At 32.9% G+C, this 20,803-nt stretch overlaps 2 protein-coding genes across 2 annotated transcripts; both read left to right on the top strand.

The window, feature by feature from the left end:
• Nucleotides 1–8,875: 8,875 nt before the first annotated feature.
• On the top strand, nucleotides 8,876–18,564 carry LOC110700549 (probable aldehyde dehydrogenase). The gene is made up of 16 exons (XM_021878102.1): nucleotides 8,876–9,306; nucleotides 10,843–10,922; nucleotides 11,214–11,317; nucleotides 11,478–11,545; nucleotides 11,685–11,742; nucleotides 11,874–11,987; nucleotides 12,302–12,385; nucleotides 12,753–12,857; nucleotides 14,541–14,654; nucleotides 15,614–15,745; nucleotides 15,826–15,915; nucleotides 16,036–16,125; nucleotides 17,103–17,312; nucleotides 17,466–17,576; nucleotides 18,097–18,176; nucleotides 18,269–18,564. The coding sequence occupies exons 1-16, from the start codon at nucleotides 9,221–9,223 to the stop codon at nucleotides 18,405–18,407; spliced, it is 1,665 nt and encodes a 554-aa protein (XP_021733794.1). The 5' UTR covers nucleotides 8,876–9,220; the 3' UTR covers nucleotides 18,408–18,564.
• A 1,430-nt stretch (nucleotides 18,565–19,994) lies between these two features.
• LOC110700548 (germin-like protein subfamily T member 2) lies at nucleotides 19,995–20,775 on the top strand. The gene has a single exon (XM_021878101.1). The coding sequence runs from the start codon at nucleotides 20,089–20,091 to the stop codon at nucleotides 20,731–20,733; it is 645 nt and encodes a 214-aa protein (XP_021733793.1). The 5' UTR covers nucleotides 19,995–20,088; the 3' UTR covers nucleotides 20,734–20,775.
• Nucleotides 20,776–20,803: the final 28 nt, after the last annotated feature.

Here is a 20,803-nt window from a genome sequence, read left to right as displayed (position 1 = left end):
AGAGGCAAGCAATGCAAGGGAGCCTTACCTGTTTGACTTAACCTATTTTTATATTTCTGATTACATTTTATTAAAATAAGTTGCAACTATATGAGTTATTAATTATTAGTCTATTTTATACGAGTATTCAACATTATCGACTATAATACTATTATACTAATATAATAAGGTTTATGTCCTTGAAAAACTCCCTCTTTCAATTCGTATGTTACATGTTGATCAAGGTACACTTATTATTACCCTCATCTTTTAATTTGTTTAATTTTTCATTTATTACAACTTGTAAGTATTTTGTTTTATAAAATGTCACAAAAGATATATAATGATCGATGTTAAAGGCGAGGTTGAAGGGACCTCTTAAGAATAAAACCTAACATGTACTCGTTAAAATAAACTAAGCTATTTGATTTTCTGATCTATATATTGAATTTAATCTCTCAATAATTAAGTCTGACTTTACCCTCGAGTGATGGAATGTATGCAATATTTGATTACCAAATTTGATCGATACATCATAGTATCATGTATTCTAAAGACATTAATTATTTCAAAGTAAGTTGATCGTAATAATACACAAAAACCCTTACTTATTGTCGAATAAATATTACTTCTTTCAAAGTAAAACAAGAAATGGCGTCTATTGTTATGTCATCGAAAGGGTAACATCATACCTCCCTCATGAAAAGTATAGGTTTTAATGTGGCTCATCTATATAATATACGAAGTATACATTATTCCGATCCATATATACACCATACTATATTACTGTGGAAGATTAATTATTAATTTAAAATGCTGTATTATCAAGATATTAACATTACTTCAACTATAAAACTAGTCCAATTCAACGATTTAAAATTGGATTAACAAAAAAAATCCTATCATTTACATCAGAGTTGAAATTTTGTCAGCTGAAAAATTGGTTAAAGAAAAGAAGTGGTACAGAGAGAAGACTTTTTGTACGAGTGAACGTTGAAGTTTCGTACATTACAGAAGTCACATGTTGCCGAAAGAGAAGGAAGTCGGATATTAATTTTTAAGGTCAAACTTCAACTTCTAAATTCTGTCTTACAATTTTTTAAGCCATTTTGCCTTCTTAATTAATTATAAGGGTTTATAATAATTGCATAAAAAGTAGTATAACACTATGAATATAAATAGGAATAATATAGATTTATTTGTTTTTTTTTTTCTATTTTTTCTATTTTTTTTTATGGCGGCTCTTCTAAATTGGAAAAGGGGTGAGGTTTCAAGTTCTATAAAATAGAAAAGTCTCTACTCCTTAATGCTTATTTATCCTTTGCAATTAACCATTTTGTAGTCTTTGTAATTATATTATTTGTACTTTAAAAAAAAAAAAAAAAAAAAAAAAAAAAAAACTCCATACGGTTTATCAATTGCTTTAGGTATATGTGTACAATTTTCTTAAAAAAAAAAGGTATATGTGTACAATTGTATATAAGTCATAACTTTGATCATTAATTATTTATTATATTTCAATATAAAAAATACAATATAATCTTCCATCTTTATATTAATAGAATTGAATAAATTAGTTATATACACACTTCGTATAATATAAGAAGAAAAAAATAGCCTTCGATCAATTTAAAAAAAAAAATAACTTTCTCTGTTATTTTTTTTTATTGCACCATGAGTAAATTCTCGCTCGTCAATGTATTACTTTATCTATTAATATATTTAATTATAATATACTTTTATAAAATTATGTAGTATAAAATGTTGAAATTTGAAAAGTAGCTAGATTTCGAGACGAACCTACTAGACCCTGCATTGTTGTGTTTTTCTTACAAATAAATCACAAAATTTGGTCATAAAAGATTATGTGATTAGTGTAAAATTCTTTAATTTATGGTTCAATAAAAAAAATACGGAGGAAGTATATTTTTATTACTACCAATTTGGACCATTATTATTAAATTCAAGTGCATCATCCAGCATGGTGAATGAGTAATATAATTAACCTTCATTGCTAATTTTAGAGAAAAGATCTTATACAGATGAGATAATTGTAAAGTAACTCATTGTGTGATGACTATAGTAATAATTTTTGCAATTGTTGTCGAGTTTTTGAATTCTTGGCTATATATGCATGGTTGTTCTTGGTGTTGGTGAACCTTAATTTGATGGAGGTGCCGAGGTGGTCGGGTTCTAGAGGCTGGTAGGTGCTTATACGTCAAAGGTGGTTTAGTGCATTGCGCACGTTTGTAACTTATACGTAAAGCTTGGTGAATTTGAATGCAAGCTTGGGTTGGTGGTGGTAGCCTGAGGTGGTAGGTAATTATGGTTTGGTGGTGGTAGGTTTAAGGATGCAAAATTAGACTTAGTGTAATTTTTTTATTCGTTTTTTTTTTTTTTTTTGGACAAGTAGGACTTGGGGTGAACCTGGTTGAGAGAATCAAGATTAACGCAAAAGGAGGTAATCACATTCACAAAGTGAGAATTACGAAAAATAAAAGGTTTTTCAAACACACACTGGTCAAGGGTTATGAGCTAAGTAAGAAAATTGCCTACTATTTCTTGTACAACCCTATCCAAACAGCTTATCAAGGGTTACGAGTAACCTATCCAACAACGTACAATTGAGTAATTAACATATACTTATTAGCTAGTTGACTACTTAATTAATTAGCTTAACAAGATAGATTGATAGGAATGCTAACTCCTAAGTCTTAACTGGCTAGCTATAGGATAATGTGCTGAACCCTTTATTTAAGCCATGATTAGCTAATCTCATGATAAATTTACGTTAATTGTCAAATTATTAGTATGACATTACTTCTAGTAGTACAATTCCGCACGAGTAAACAATTTAATTAATTCATGCAAACTCCTCTAATTTCTAGCCAATTTGGTATTGGTGGCGCAATTTGCTCTTTGAGAGAATAATAGGGTGTTCACACAATGACACAAGAATATACTTTCCACTTGTATTATTTAATAATTATTATGATACTATATTAAGTAAATAACTAAATATAATTGGTATAGTCTGCTCTACAAATTGTTCCCCATCGCATGACATTGAACCTTCCTTTCGCATTTTATATACTATATATAGCATGCATGATGCCATAATGAAATTTAATGTTGTGTTGTTCATTGCATGAGTTGAAAGAAAAAGGGTCAAACACTTTATCTAGGGCAATTAATTGCACCCTAATTGATAGTACTTGGAGTATTATAAATCATTTTTTCCATGAACGAAGTAGTTAGCAGCCAATTACCATGTCTCCTCAATATATAAATAAGTTGATAATTTCACCTAACTTATCGTGTTCGTTATACCGACATAATAATGTGTTTTTAATTTATATCACTCGATTTGTAATAATATGCATTGGTGGTGTTTGGGTCCAATTTAGTCCAATTGGGCCTAGGCATTAAATGATCCAATTAAAAGCCCAAGGTCAAGGTTCAACTCTCCAATTGTGCTAAAGTCAAAGGTCAGCCCTCAAAGCAAGCCAATTGGGCTAAGGCCCAACTTCTCCATGTATGAAGAGGTATAAAAGCCATCAATATTCAGATATACACATTCATTCACATATTCTCATATATTCTCATATATTCAAGCAAAGCCTCAAGCAACTAATTCTCTTGCATAGTGTTCTCTTTCTACACATTGTACTGACTTTAGCATCGGAGGGGCCTTCCTCGGCAACACCCCCGAGGCTAGTTTACGTGTGTTTACTGTGCAGGAAACCTTCGGCCCAACATTACTTGGACCGAATCCAGTCTTCTCCGTTTCAGCGGACCTTCGGCAAGGTCCCATTGTTTTCACCCGAAACAGGTGGTTAACTTTTCTTGAATCTTGTTAAACAGCTATCAAAATTATGAATTGAAGCAGCCAAACGTTGTATATATATAATTCTAAGTTTCTAACCCTACAATTTTGCGCATATTTATGCTCATCAATTTATGTCTTATTTTAGATTAATTTGACAAAACAAGTTTTAATACTGTAATGTAAATAAACTATATATAGTGCATGCGCTCATTATATATGCTTCGTACATGCATAACATATTGTATGTGTTTAATACTATGATATATAAGTTGAGAATTCATATGATAAATCAAGTGTTCTTATATTCTAGGTTTTTTTTTTTTTTAGAGAGCCACGAGGGCGGGGATGAGAATCGATCCCAAAATCATTTGGAATCGGGGAGAAGCTCTACTATCCCTCACTATCATATTCTAGTGTTATTGCATGATTGATTTTTCTACATCATAATTACATGCATTTTCCATTTTCCTTAAAATATACGAAGTACTTTGGAAAATCTTCTTCAACAGTGATTACAGATTTGTAAGATTTTTGTTGATTAATAATAATGTGAAGCTAAGAATTTAATAAACTGCAAGCGTGAGAAGTGGTAGGAGCAACTTTAATGAGAGCCAAAGTAAGCATTGGGATCTAAGCCGTTGACGCCTAATAATTGACTACCAAATAAACGTGGTTTGATCCGAAGATATTGGTCTTTTCTGCCACTTTATACTATACAAATAAGTACATTATTATGCTACGTACTCTTAAATTTTTTATTTTTTCTCCCTACTCTATTAAGAGTATTTAATTTTAATTTATTATCTACTAGAAGATCTTTGAAGTATAAGTTTTAGGATAAAGATTTATTCAATTAACAAGCTTGATATCGAATGTAATAACGAACTTAGATGGTTCTCAATCTTGTTGGTTGAATCAATTACTCTTTCAAATGTTTTTCTATAATGCAATATTCAATATATATGAATATGGATTTTTCGAGCATGCATGTGAAATTTAATTTTTGACTTCATTATTACAAACTTATAGGATAATATATCCGCTCCTACTTGTGCAATTACGGGTATACTTGTGTGGAAACACTTGTTATGACGTATGATTATAAATCTTTTATGAAGACTAATGATCAAGTCCAACTTTTTTACATAATATATTTGATATGATAAAAACTGACTACTAATTTATTAACTTACGTAAATATGTAATGAATATACGTTGTATATAAAAAGTTGTGATGAATAACTTGTATTACTAACTTGCTTGAATATGTATGGGTTACGGAATATAGCTAAACTAGTCGGGATGAATAAGGGCCTGTTCACATTTATTTAATTTCAGTTCAGTTCAGTTCAGTTCAGTTCGCTCCAATCAGTTCAGTTCAGTTCAGCTCTTAATTTCCCTCTCTCAAAAAATATTCATTTCAGCTCAATTCAGTTCAGTTCAGTTCCAATTAGTTCAGTTCAGCTCCAATCAGTTCAGCTCAGTTCAGTAAATGTGAACAGTCCCTAAGTTTTACTAAGGATATAATAAATCTCCTTATGTATTGTATAAAATTGAAATAAATAGATTAATGTAAAAAATAGTTATAAGTTGACTTTTATTTATTTGTAAATAGATTGACCAATTCATTGAGTAAATTGCTAAAAAGGATACGCCAAGTGATGTAGGAGACTTGTGCGGCTAAATAATGTAGCATGACATTAAGTTGCCAATATTTTCTAAATGGTCAATTAATTTTTAATGCATATAAAAATTATAAGTTGGACAATTAAAGACGAAACAAAAAGAAACGGAAGGAGTCAACTAGTCCACGATTTTGCAATTTGTTTATAAATCATGGATTATTTGATCCATGTGAAAATGAGCTTCCAAGATTGAACCTAGTTGTCAAATTCGAAGCCAATGCACCAACCAATTGCAAGCAATGTGCTTCCATTGACCTAAATATTTCATCAATTTTCTTACAATAAGATCTTAAATCTCACTTTCATACTTTTATTATGCCATGGTCCTTGCGATTTATTTAATCTACAACTAGGATATAATCTTGCCAAATTGTATCATTTGAATTACTATATTAGATTAGATATTGTTAATATTAATTAGTGATCTAAGATATGAGCTACATACAAGTATAAAACATACTTTTCTTGTTTAAAAGTCAACTAAGTGTCTATATTTGTAATTGATATGTCAACCTAAGTTACAAGTCATAATAGGATAATCAGGACGAACAAATCTTGTATTGAAGAAATATATAGAGGAGGAATGAGTTCCATTTGAACCACTTTTGTTGAGGAGTTCTTTATGCTATGTATCGATCGATGAATCGCAGTAGACCACTTTTATTGTTTTAATTAAATTTTTGCCTTTTGAAATGTTACAGGAGTAGAGAGTTTGAACTACTTACAAAGTGTAGAAGTGTACCTTCCCTATCATGCTTATAGTGCAGTTGAGTTAATAATTTAATATGTATCGTATTTTTTAACGTGGGACAAATTTACATGTAGAAAATGTGAGGCTTCAACATTATTGTTTCATTACAATTAATTTAGTATTACTCCGTACTTATTAGTAACTCTAGCATCAATTATACAACAATAACATATCAATAATCTAAAATTTTGGAAGTTTATCATTGAACCTAATTAAGCTAAGGGACCATAAAAAAAAAACAAAAAAAAAACTAACAATGAGCCTAATAAACTCCACATGGTAGCTGGGGACCTTGTGTTAAATAACTAAATATCAAAGGTGCTCAAAATATATCTTGACCACGAATACAAATGGAAGGTTGAAGGTTGTTGGGATTTTAAATGTTATAGGGTCAAAATTTGTACAAATCAAAGCTTGGCTTATTAGTTTACTACCATGAGTTTATAAGATTAAACATCAAAATTCGGTGTCAATAAAAAAAATAAAAAATAAAAATAAACATAAAATTTTAATTGGAGGTTCTTTAGTGGTGGGAATTCAATCCCCTTAACCAACACCACCCCCCACCCTCCTCCTCCTAAAGGGTTTTCGTTCCAATGTCGGGGCTACAATAACACCACAACAATGTGCTCTGTGCAATTTCTCAAAATGAGGTCCTCGATTAGTACTTCCTCGTCTACTTGTCACGTGTCCAATCTCATTTTTGATAAAGAAGAAGTGTAGTTATGACTTATGAGAGCCTGAACTCAAAACTTTACACACAAAATACAGCACCCGAACAATACCTTTAGATTTCTTCTCTTTTAATTTTGGTGAAACTAATTAAACTTTACACACAAAATACCAGCACCCGAATAAAGCTTGGGGCTCTTAATAATTGGGGGTCCTGTTTCATCAACCGTCCCTTACCATAACTCGCTAACTTAGGTCATATTAATGCTCTCACTACAAGAAAAATCTCATTTCGTAGCAATTATTTCGTAGCGATTGTACATTCGCTACAATATGCAAGTATGTTTGTGAAATAATTAAGGATGTCGTATCATTTTTACAATCGCCATGATTTTCCCATATAAAATCGATACAGAAAACATAATAATAAATATCCACACTATTTTTACACATTTATATAATTTTGAGAAATCGTATCATTTACAATCGCCACTAAATCCTAAAAATCGATACGAAAAGCCTTTTCAACACTAGATATATAAATATTGTTTGATAGAAAATACATAAAATATGTTATAGCTTATTGGTGAAACATTTAATATAAGAGTTTAAGGTTGCATGTTCGAATCTTGTAAACCACTACTAAAGGTTAAGGCAACGGGGGATATTGTATCGAATGACCATTTGTTGGGAAAGCTTTTGGTTGCAATTACAATCGATACTAAAGGTTAAAATAATCGCTACGAAAGGTTATTTTTTGTAGTGTCTATTTGGCCAAGCTTTGTAAAACAACTTATGTTTCCTAAAATTAGTTTCTAGAAATTGTTTCTTGAGAAACACTATGAGGAAATAGAAGTATCTCGCTAAAAAAAAAAAAAAAAAACCAAAGTGATTTTGGGATTGAGTTGATTCGAATTGGGTCGTTTTTGAGTTGATTCGGGTTAGGTTCATGATCCTCTAATTTAATTCACAAGAATATCACTTTGAACTCATTATCACTCCCTCTTCTAATTTGACTCACAAGCCCACGGGCCGAGTCAGTTTTTAGCTATAGTCACTTTGAAGAATTAGACTGCCATGCATGTGGATCATGGACGAACTACGGCCCGATTAATCACTGCTCACTACTCAGTAGGATGAAGTGATGAATTATATATGTCTAAATGAAAATGACACCATTGAAAATCCCAAGTATCAACAATTTATTTATTATTACTTGGTATTAATGAAAAAAGTTTAATCTTAATTGAAAACAAAGTCTTTAAGCAAAGTCCATCCTAAGTTAAACACTTGTCACATAACCAGATAATGTACAAATTTGCTTGCTACTCTACATGCGTATCAACCGTTGAATTATTCCGTTAATATAGATCTGATTGTAGTATGACTCACCAACTTATCTAATCCTGCATCAGTCGTAAACAACGGTCAAGGTTTCATAGGAATCCATCCAATCACCAAATCCTGTACTTTAAAATTTTAAAACTTACCATTTCACATGTTACTCATGTATGTTTGTTAGTCATACAGCCATACAGGAACCCAAGATGTTAAGCACTTAAACTGTCTTCTGTGTAATGATATTAACCCGGACGATGCATGTTTAATTATTCATGTTTAACTCGGTATTAAAATACATACAGATTACAAAATACGAAGTAAGAACTTTTAAAGTTGTGTTTATGCAATTGAACAATTTGAGTCGTATTACTTTTGTACTTCATAATTTTTAATATCACAATCAATCATCATCATAATCCGAAAAATAGTCAATCAATTTTGTTCAAGCTAGGTAGGTGGCTCAAATTGGTATTATAGAGTATTTCATTTGAAAAACAGCTCAAACAATTTAAATCTTATCATTTCTACCTAGTTTATATTTAGAAACGATCATCGTGTGATAATTATAATACATGACCATTATGAGATTAGCGAGTTGAAAAACGAGTTTAAATATTATATTTACGAAGAAAAAAACTTCCATGGTAAGGATAGGTCATGGATTGAATAAAATTCATGACGGGTTTAATCAGATTTATTTTAAGCCACAATCTCAACCGAAAATTTTCCCACCAATCTGCGTAGTCGCAAACCGGGTTAAACCCGAATAACCTAATGAATGTTTCCATTTCTATTTAACCTTTTGGTAAATTAAACCCATATTGTTTTACGGAGAATTAGTTCAATTTTTTATAACTCCAAGGAGGAAGTGTCAGTTTCAGTTAACTTATAAAGAGGAGAGAGAAACAGAGAGACGAGGAAAATCGAAATCATCTTTCTTATTCGGAGTATAGCTTAATCATCATGCATAGATTTGCAATTCGCAGAGAAATGAGGACGATTGTTTCCAAAAAAGCTGTTTCTTTGCTTGATTCTTGTAAATTTCCCAGGTATTTTTAAATTTTTATAATTGTAGAATTAATATCAACTGATCAATCAATTATTTCCAAAATTTCAGTGCATTTTGTAGAGAGTTTTGGTTTCTGGGTATGATTTATATGAGTTAATGTATCTGGGTTTTTGAGGGTTTTGTGAAATGATGAGAATTTAGCTTGATTGAGTCATCTCAATATTTTGCTATGTTTAATGATTGAATTTTATTTTGTGATTGTACTGTTTGATTGGTATTAATTTATTACTTTATGATTTTTTGTGTCAATTCTGAGTTTGGTTTATAGGTTTGGGAAATTAATTTAATTGATTATGTAGTGATTTGCTTGGCTAATCAAATGAAATTTGAGAATTTTTGACATTGATAATCATCTTAAGTGAAAAAAACTTATAAATCTATAATTAGCTTGCAAAAGCCGTGTGCACCTTCAAGGAATTGGAGGGATTATATATTTCTTCTAGGCACGTAATATGGTTGTTTTCATAGTAGTTTTATATTATCGTTTAAAAAACAATTAGTTTAACATGATATAACTATTGAGATACCAAGACGTGACCAATTGATTTAGGTTGTTTAGTTAAAGTAGTAAATCAATGTGCAAATACATATGAACAAACATGGTCATATTTATGTCAAGAAGAAAGCAAGAGGATTTGATAACTTCATCATACATCACATATGTCATACTTCCTCTATTTATAGAGACTACGCACCAAAGTGAAAATGTGTCATTTCACCGAGACACATTGTGAACAATTCGACCTAAATGTGTTGGGCAGTCGGGACACCTTGTGAACCGTCTACCACTAAAAAAATGAACTTTCTGATCACACATATATATATATGCCGTATTTGCTAAGTGGCAAAGACTGTAAACAATTAAAGTATCAGGGCAACCATTGTTGGCATGCATAAGGTAATTGTAGTAGTCAAGTAGTTTGCACATTAGAACAAGGTTATAGGGACAGCGGTTGAACCGATAGAAATGCCACCCAGTGTGAGTGCTGCTAAGGAGAAGTTGTAACTTTGTATGCACATTAGTACATACAAAGTTACAAACTTCTTTTGTATATTGCTGTTCTTGTAGCATTGTACTTAACAAGTTGAGCAATAATAGTGGCAAGTATTGGAAAGTACTGTTAAACATTAGTAGTTAGCAATTAACAACTTATCTATATGCCTACTTGGCTTGATCGTACATGTAAGATGTCGCTGTGGTTGGTTAATTAGATCAGGGAAGAAGTGTTTGCATATGAAATGATACCTAATTGTCACAGTATGAGGGCAGATCATCAGTTTGGTCTTTGAATCCCTCAGCCCAGCCTTCCCCACATGTGCAGATTACATAGAAGCACAACTAAGGACGAGAAATACAAACATTATGGGATTTCTTGTGCTTTATCCCCTCTACTAATTTTTTGTTTTAGAATGTCAATTGCATATGCAATAGCTTGTATGGTTGACATGTTTATACAACTATGAGAGAATCACTTTCTCCTTCAGTCTAATTTATCTATAAATCCTTCTTGTGCAGGTATATGAGCTTGGCAGCTTTTCAAACTGTAGATGCAGACAAAGTATCTGGTTCTGAACCAGCTAAAGTGCTTAACTTGGGTATGTTTGAAAAAGTGTAGATGTGAGGTTTTGTTAAAATTTAAATAAACGATTGGGATATTTGCTGTCATTCTTGTCTTTTTAATTCAACTATTTCATTATGTCACCCTCCTTGCCTTGCTGCTACTGACCTTGTTTTCACAGGATTCTGATACTAGTCTGATATTGGTGCTCTTAACTTCTGTTCTTTTAGGATTGGCATTAGTTATTTTTGTTAAGCAGTGTATTCTTAAGAAAAACTTGCACATTCAGTCTAAGCTGTTTTTGATAATATAATTGTTTAATCTTCAGTGAATGGGAAATGGTTCGAGTCTCCTTCCTGGAATACAATTGTGGATCCATTGAACGGTGAACCATTCATAAAGGTTGCTGAGGTTGGTGAATCAAATATAAAGGTATGTCATGGCGCTCTACTTTTTACCTTCTACTAGTGATAGTTAACAGCTTTTTCGTCTCCCCTTATTTCATCCATTCTGTGAAATCATTTCGGACACTATGCATATACTCATCTGAATATCTGATGTTATTATTTTTTCATGCTTACTGCCTATACAGCCATTTGTAGATAGCTTATCCAGGTGCCCTAAACATGGTCTTCATAATCCCTTCAAGGACCCAGAAAGGTTTGTGCTTATGTCATTCTCCTAGTTGTCTTCCCTTATATGATTGTTGCATTATGCTCTCTCCACAGTTTCCTATTGAGTATTGACCGTTGTGCTCTTAATTATGAGATTTTTTATGCTAAAGAGGCTGAATTTTCAGATATCTTCAGTTAGGAGCCATATCAACTAAAGCAGCTGACAAGCTTTCTCAGCCTGAGGTATTCATTGGCTCATTTCTTATCTTCTTATTTTGCCGTCTTTTTAACCAACTAGTTGTTTGATGTTACTTGCCTTTTTTTTTTTTAAAAAAAAAAGAGTAATTAGTAAATTTTTTTGTGTTACATTCCAGATTTCAAAGTTCTTTGCTAGGTTGGTTCAAAGGGTTTCTCCAAAGAGTTTTGAGCAGGCTATGGCTGAAGTATCTGTTACACAGAAATTTCTTGAGAATTTCTCTGGTGACCAGGTATCTGGAGAATTGTCTTAACAAAAACACTTCATTACTAACATTTTATTATTTAATAATAAACTCAGTTTTATGTTTTAGCTGGTCGCAAACTAGAGGCTATGTTCTTGAAAGTGAAAATTAGAAAGCATATCTTGTATTATATGCTGTAAATATATACATAGAAAACCTTGTTATGTTAATTTCTTATCTTTCACAATGATGTTGTAGATCCTTAATCTAATAAGACCTTCTCAGTGGACAACTAATTATAATAGCAACTCATTTATCTTCAATTCGATATGTTTTTGTTGATTATATTTACTTTTGGACAGGTTCGTTTTCTTGCAAGGTCATTTGCAATACCTGGGAATCATCTTGGTCAGCAAAGTCATGGTTTCCGTTGGCCTTATGGTCCGGTATGTTACCATCTTACACTCATTCCTTTATTAATTTTGAGTTGTTTTTTTTTTTTTTTTTTTTACACCAGTAGAATGCTGCATACTGGGTGGAATTAGAGTACCACAGTTTTCCTCACCACAAAAAAGAACAAAAAGTACCATGGTGATTGGAATATGCATTTTTTGATTTGGATGCCAAGGACGTTTTAGCATTATTTGCCACATTTTCTGAAAGTTTGATCGCATTTTTTTGTTGTGCATAACTCAATTGTAGCTAAAAATGTCAAATCTTTGAACATTATTTACTTACTACGTATTTACAATGCCCACAAAATCGAGTTCATGCCTCTAGACAGCTTTTTTTATTAATAATTTATTATTTCAGGTGGCTATTATTACTCCGTTCAATTTCCCTCTAGAAATCCCAGTGCTACAGTTGATGGGTGCACTTTACATGGGAAACAAACCTCTACTCAAAGTGGATAGCAAGGTATTTTAAAAAGGCATTTGTATGGATTTCAAGAGGCTATATTTTAATAATTTTTTAATTTTTGCTGCGAGTTACTGTTGGGCCTCATTCATATTTACAAGAGCTGGTGTGATGTATGAAATTATCTAGCCCTAATTTGGTGTGCGTTGGTGGGGTCACCCTAAATCCTTAATACCCTCCCCCCTCTCATTCTCTAAAAGAAGAAAGAAAGTGATGAAAGAAAGAAAACTACATAGCAACTCTTCCTTTTTCCTGTAGAATATACACAGCGTCTTTATTGATATCAGTTTAAAGTTTAGAGAGAGTCATTGATGGCATTGTATCTTTTTTTTCTTAAGCTATTACTCAGTTTTTTTTGTAATTACCCAATTTGACCTTTTGCAGTATTAACGTACTTTACTTTGACCAATGTTGGTGATTTTTATATAAGAAAAAATACTTCGTGGTAAACTTATACTTCCTCCGTTCTTTTTTACTTGACCCGCTTTGACTTTTACACTATTCATCACCCCTCCTTTGACCGTGTTTTGTGAATAACTAGTTTTAGGCCCGGGCGATGCCCCGGTCATTTTTTGTATATAAAAAATTATAATAAATTAAAGTAAAATCTATTGGTGGTTTTATAATTTAAAAAAAAAAAAATTTTTTTTAAATATTATTGAACATTATTAAAATTCATTAGGAAATTTGCAGTAATCTAAATTTTATAATTCATATTAGTTTGTTTTATTTGTTAAAAGAATTTTTATCTACCGTTAAAAATTTATTCAAGGTAAACACATGTTGCTATGTATTTTTATGTTACATATTTTAAATATATATAACCTATATGAATTATGGATGAGTAAACGAAAGAATGAGATTATATTAAAGTATATATATAGGTTCAATTAAAAATTTAGAATTTATGAACATTAAATTTTTGCGAGGAAACATTGATATCTGTTTTAAAATGACACGACTCTACATCATTTATCAAGTCATGAGTCATGACGACATGTGGCAAAAATTATGACACGTGGCATGATTATAATTCTTTCCATGACTTTTAATATATATATAGATATGTAAGGAAAAACATATTTATGTTGGATCATTTTGAATTCGTCTCAATAATAACTATCATAATATATAACTTTTATATATTTTAATTATGGAGAATTAAAGTTATTAACCGTTAAAGTTTTGCATTGGCAAGCGTGATAAAAGAAACAGGTCAAGTAAAAAAAAAAACAGAGGAAGTATAATTTTTACTTACTAATAATCAAGATATTAATAGTTTAAATTTTGAGCCGGCAAGTGTGAAAAGTCGAATGGCATTAATTGAAAAAATAAAACGTAGGTAATGTATGGCTCTGGTATACCAATTTACCAATGGCCTCTTGTTCTCAAAGAGACGTATCAGATTCTAAAAGAAGGTACTGCAGTGCTTGGACAATTAAGAGAACATTTCGATGCAGAATTTGTGAACCAATTGGCAATGAGACCTCAAACAATAGTAATTATATATGTGACTATGTGTATATATAGATGTATATTTCTTTATAGCATGTGAGCATGACATACTAACATATAATTGATGCCTATAGTTTGCTGCAATTTTTATTTCTCGACTTGCTTCTTAGATCTGTGATCAGAAGTTCACAACAGAATTTTGACTCTATATATATTTCTGCCTTGCAGGTTAGCATTGTAATGGAACAAATGCTGCGCCTGCTTCATTTATGTGGGTTATCTACTGACGATGTTGACTTCATCAACTCTGATGGCAAGACGATGAACAAACTGCTGTTGGAGGTTTCATTCTGCATCACTATTTCAAAAGAATTTTAATTATATTGCTTTTGTCCTGTGGAAAGAGCATTCGAGTTTATAACTTGCCCCACTTATTTATTCCCCCCCCCCCCCCCCCCACACACACACACACAAACGCAAACACACACAGATAAGCGGTCTGTGGAAATTAGTTGTTTTGCCTGGAGCAAAAGGCACGTAGAGATTGAAGCCGCAGTGGGTATGTAAAGTTGATGTTGATCTTTTGAGATCTCCATCAGGTTAGGGTCAGATTTTATATTTCTTTTGGGCAAGGATTTGAGAGTTTAGTTTGCTGTTCATTTATATCTGGGTTAGTCTTTTTTTTAGAGATCAAGACATTGTAGAAGTTTTTATGGCTACTACTGCATAACGAGATTGGAGCAACATTAGGGGTGTAATATCGTTGTTTATTTTGTGGAAATTTCATTAGTGATTAGGGTAATGTGATGAACTATGGATAACTTGTGGTTTAGTAACGTGACAGAGTTGATAGATCAGTTAACTTGTGGTCTAATAATGTGATAGAGAGTTGATAGTTGTAAATTTATTGAATTTGAGTTATGATAAGGGGCATGGGGAAAAAACAGCTAGATACTGAGTAAACATGGTGGCCTTATGACTGTACTGATTACCTGTTTCTTACAGAATTTCAAGTTAGTAAAGTGTTAGATCAGATCTGTTTTTCATAAGTTGCTGTTTTATAGCATCTTTGTACCTTTTGCCTGTGATTTGATTAGTATCATAATTCTATTCATATCTGTGGGTAATTAATTAGACCTTGCTTAAAATTCTGTTTAATCTCCTGCTTTGAGATCCATTAATTGTGCGGTGCTGTCTTGGTTGAAGATTGGGTCAAAGATCCCTAGGACTTGTACTTCCATTCTAATGAATCTGATTAAAGCAACTTAAATTCTTGTTTACAAGCCAGACGTCATGTACAGGCAAATCCTCGTATGACCCTTTTCACTGGAAGCTCTAGAGTAGCAGAGAAATTAGCTGATGACCTGAAGGGCCGAGTTAAATTGGAGGATGCAGGATTTGATTGGAAAATCCTTGGCCCTGATGTTCAGGAGGTTTGCTTCTGTCATTCTCCATATGATCTCGATCATGATCTTGGTTTAGTAATTCTCATATCCCCTCTTCTTGTTGGCAGGAGGATTATGTTGCCTGGGTTTGTGATCAAGACGCATATGCATGCAGTGGACAGAAGTGCTCTGCACAGTCCATCCTTTTTATGCATGAGGTAAACCCTATTGAAAATAATGGATATATTTTATAAAAAGGAGTGATTTTCTGTAATTCCAGTGTGAAACCAATTATACATGTATATTTATATGATCCTTTTCTCTGATTTTCATTGCAGAACTGGTCAGCAAGTTCTCTTATTTCCAAGTTGAAAGATCTTGCTGCTAGAAGGAAGCTAGATAACCTGACTATTGGACCTGTTCTTACTGTAAGCTCCATTTGCATAATTTGCATTAGAGATGTTGCAACTCATGGCTTCTGTAGTATTTGGGAATAATAAGAGTCAGTGGGGATGAAAGTTATTATTTGTGTTTGTCAGGATTGAGAATAAGATGCGCGGGGGGTGAAGGGGGGGCTTCTGCTCTTTTTCATGTTCTGAAACCTAGGAGAAGGCTTAGGGTTTTGTTTTTGTTTTTTTTTTTTTTACCCAAATGCTTTATTTGTTTCATTCTCTAACACCTCTGTACTAACATAAGGAATGGAATTTTTGAGTTAGTTTCTTATCCAACAACAGAATAATCAGTCTCATCCCAAATTTACTTATTGATTGCCACAAGACTGTGAGGAGCTGTGAGAATGTCTTTCACTGAGCTGCTCATTATGTCACTGAGTTCATCAAGCTAAACATCAGTGACATCTTAGCAGTTAAAGGTGCTTTAAGAGTTCAACCGGTTATTTTCTATTACCCATGTCATTTCTGTTGTGGAAAATGGGATGCACTTAAGTTTGTCTCATTTGTTCAATTATATCCTTTACCTCTCAAAGCACCTGCCTTTTATATGGAGAGGGGAGAGCCAGAGGATGTTCCCTTCTTTCCTCTGGATGTGTTTGTATAGTAACTGTGTTTTCCTTTAGTTGTATTGTGTGTATATCTGGCTTTTACCCTTTCTTGCTATTGCTTTTTGGTGATAACTTCTTGAGGAATTGATCTCCGTAGTTGAAGTTCTAGTTTGTTGATTTTAATTATCGCTCAGATAGTAGAGAGCTACAGACTACTTACCCTGTTACCCATGCACATTGTCAGAAAATATATAGGTAATATATTGTAGATAAATTTGACCCAGGGGTGACATTTTGTATGTTTTCCAACATCTGTGAGGCATGCAATAACAATTCTGCAGTGACTTTGGTTTAATGCTTTTGATCTTATGCTTTTATCTTAATAATTTTGGTGTTATCACATAGGTCACAACCGAAGCAATGTTGGAGCATGTGGAGAAGTTGCTAAAAATACCAGGATCGAAGGTACTATTTGGTGGTGAGGCTTTAAAGAATCACACTATACCCTCAATTTATGGTGCGATTAAGCCTACTGCTGTATATGTTCCCCTGGAAGAAATTTTGAAGGACACAAATTTTGAGCTTGTGACTAAAGAAATATTTGGACCATTCCAGGTGAGTTTGGTTTATCTTTCTATACCCTTCCCCACTTCATGCACCTTTGGTGTATATCTGCAAATTGAACCTAATATTAGTATTTATAAATGGCTATCCGCCTGTTCTTGAAGAAAACTGTAATCTATTGCTCATGGACTTTGGTACTTGCAGATTATTACTGACTATAAAGCGAACCAGCTACCATTGGTGCTAGATGCCTTAGAGAGGATGAATGCACATTTAACTGCTGCGGTGGTGTCAAATGATTTGTTATTCCTACAGGCAAGATGTGTTAAAAAATTGCTTTCTATTTTGTTTTTCCGCTTTTCCTTTCACAGAACCGGGGACCTGGGCCTTCTGAAAGACATCTCACTAATGTTTATATCGATGTGGTGGTGGGAATGAAAGATTCACTTACAACATTAAAATAGTTTTATGGGTTAATCACTGACGTAAATAAAACTGAACTTGTATAATTAAGATGTATCTAAGCCAAAAAATGTATATTCTGAATAAATAACTTTTGGAAATGAATGAGGGAAACAGAACTTGTTCATTGATCTTTGTAGTCTTTTGCCGCAATATAATCATAGAACGTAGGGAATTATGTAATCATACAAAATACTGATTATGACACAAATATATATATATATATATATATATATATATATATATATATATATATATATATATATATATATATATATATGTATATATATATATGTATATGTATATATGTATATGTATATGTATATATATATGTATATATTTCGTGCATCTGAGTTAATTCGATCAATTGCAGAAAGTTATTGGGAATACAGTAAATGGAACCACTTATGCTGGCTTACGAGCAAGGACTACAGGAGCTCCACAAAATCATTGGTAAGCCCTAAATCCTATTATTAATTATTATATTAATTATATATGGTGCATTGTAATTTCTTATTAATATTTCTCGACCTGAAATCCTCCAGGTTTGGACCTGCTGGAGATCCTAGGGGTGCAGGAATTGGAACTCCAGAAGCAATCAAGCTAGTGTGGTCTTGCCATAGAGAAATCATATACGATGTTGGTCCTGTACATTCCCAGTGGAAACTTCCACAAGCTACCTGATGTTTCAACGCTTTAGCATGGTGGCAATTTAGGAAATGGAGTTGAGTACATTAGCTTAGTTTTCAGAGACAGTGGTTTAGAATAAAAACCGTCATTTTTACTGTGACCAGAATTACATAATCTTAAATAAATTTACGCTCTTTTGGTGTCTTGATGATCTTGTCAGTGTTAAATCCAATCTTATTATAGCAATTTTAATTGAACGATCCGTGAGTATAATGCTCAAGACGAGTGGAGTTTATTTGTCTCTTTTTCAATCAAGCATGTAGCTTGTTTGGGCTACAGTTGCTAGCATGTTGCTCAATTTTTTGTTCTCCAATGATAAGCATGTAGCTAGGAACTTTACTTAAATTGCAAGCAAGTCCTTTTAATTGAACCATTGGAGATGCTCTTAATGGACTAAGTAGATGCTGCCATGTTGGTAGTAAAAGGCTGTGATCTCTTGAATCAGTGGCAATACAGTGCCCCAAACAAACAAGTATTTCCACATAATTTGTCTCTTGGTTTTTATTTATGCAGAAACATGCAACTATGCAAGCAATCAAGAGATATTGGAAAGTTGTTTCAACTATGTTACGTACTCGGACTCGGTACCTATGTCCAACATGGGTACGTGTTCAGAAGTCCAACTCGGCAATTTTGTTAAAAAAATTATTAATTTTAAAATAAAATAAAGTGTCCAAGGGTCATACTTATATCCGAGTGTCGAGAGTTCACATAGGTATTTGAGGTAAAATGAAGAGTCCAAATAATATAGGTTTCAAGTGTACAAAAAGATGGTCATCTTAGTCCGTAACGTAGTATCATTTGAAATAAAATCTAGATAATTAAGGCTCAAGGTAGCACCATTCCATATTTCCATCTTTGTGGGGGTTGCTAGATCCAGAAAAATTGAAAAATTGATTCTAGTTGTGTTGCTTGTGTGCTTGACCATACTCAACCATAACCAAAATTGACCTACTAGAAAATATTATGTTGAGATTAATCTATTTAATTAGCTAATTAACAGCATGAAAGTCACTTGACTCAAGTTTTCATAAACTAAACAATCCCTACCCAAAATGACCCGATCCGAATGGACTCGGGCTAGTACCCATATTGAACTATCCAATTGCTACCTCCAAGGATCACAACTGCTAATAACTCAACCCCCTAACCCCCTTAACAATCCATAATGATTGAAGAAACATCATGGACAATTACAAAAATCAAAATGCTAAGGAATATCTGAAGATGAATTGCAGATGAGTTTCGAGTCAGGAAATGCTACAAGGCAATAGCTTGTACACAGCCTTCTGTTAAACAGCCTAGAAGGTTTCGACTTTTGATTCAGTAAAAAGGTAGCTGTTCATATATTGAATAATCTACAGTACGTATTTCGTAACTGATTTAGTTCAATGTTTTAAAGCCAGATTAATCCTAACCAAAATATGAGCTTCTTCCATGTTCAACAAATTGAATCAGTCTTTTACCTATAAGTCTACAACCACTACAACTTACCATATTGAAAAAAAAAAAAACATTTGCAGCAGTCTTACAGAATTTAATATATTTTGCATGTCCTTGACAAAGTCGCATATTAGTGACCTATGTAAACACCTTAATCTTATTTTTCATACACAAGCAAAACACTCTAATCTTACTTTTCATACACAAACAACACTCACAAAAATACACACTCATGGCTGCCTTATTCTGCATTGTAGTTTTCTTGCTTGCTCCTTTTATCTCCCACACTGCTGATCCTGATCCCTTGCTGGACTTCTGCATAGCAGACCTCAGCTCGTCTCCCTCGTTTTCCAGTTTTCCTTGCAAGCCTGCCTCAAATGTGACCTCTGAAGACTTCTTCTTCGACGGGCTGATGGAGGAGGGCAATACTTCTACCATTTTTGGATCGAAGGTCACACCAGGGAACGTTCTTACATTCCCCGCCCTAAACATGCTTGGACTTTCAATGAACCGGGTTGACCTTGCACCTAATGGGATGAACCCACCCCATTCCCACCCACGATCAAGCGAGAGTGGAGTGGTGATCACAGGGAAAGTTCTAGTTGGTTTCGTGACCACAGGGAACGTGTACTACTCGAAGGTGTTGGTTCCAGGACAGATGTTTGCGATTCCCAGAGGTTTAGTTCATTTTCAGAAGAATGTGGGGGATAAGAAAGCAGCAATAATAACATCTTTCAACAGCCAGAATCCTGGTACAGTGATCATATCCACAACTCTATTTGGCACCCAACCTTCAATTCCAGATCATGTTCTATCCCAAACTTTCCAAGTTGATTCAAGTGTTGTCCACAGTATAGAATCCAAATTTGGATCATAAATTTAGTATGAAGATCATGTCAAAAAAAAAAAAAAAAAAACCTTACTACTCTATGAAGATGAACTTTATT

The sequence above is a fragment of the Chenopodium quinoa genome, unplaced genomic scaffold (genome assembly GCF_001683475.1).
Source record: "Chenopodium quinoa cultivar QQ74 unplaced genomic scaffold, ASM168347v1, whole genome shotgun sequence".
Classification (NCBI taxonomy): Eukaryota; Viridiplantae; Streptophyta; class Magnoliopsida; order Caryophyllales; family Amaranthaceae; genus Chenopodium; species Chenopodium quinoa.
Note: the sequence above shows the minus strand (reverse complement) of the source record. Positions and strands in the feature narration are given on the sequence as shown.

What these genes read in the sequence shown, in the direction of transcription:
- LOC110700549 (XM_021878102.1), top strand. Translation starts at nt 9,221, where the DNA reads ATGCATAGATTTGCAATTCGCAGAGAAATGAGGACGATTGTTTCCAAA. An exon ending in TTGGCCCTGATGTTCAGGAG is followed by an intron (nt 15,746 to 15,825) that starts GTTTGCTTCTGT and finishes TCTTGTTGGCAG; the next exon opens with GAGGATTATGTTGCCTGGGT. An exon ending in AAATATTTGGACCATTCCAG is followed by an intron (nt 17,313 to 17,465) that starts GTGAGTTTGGTT and finishes TGGTACTTGCAG; the next exon opens with ATTATTACTGACTATAAAGC.
- LOC110700548 (XM_021878101.1), top strand. Translation starts at nt 20,089, where the DNA reads ATGGCTGCCTTATTCTGCATTGTAGTTTTCTTGCTTGCTCCTTTTATC.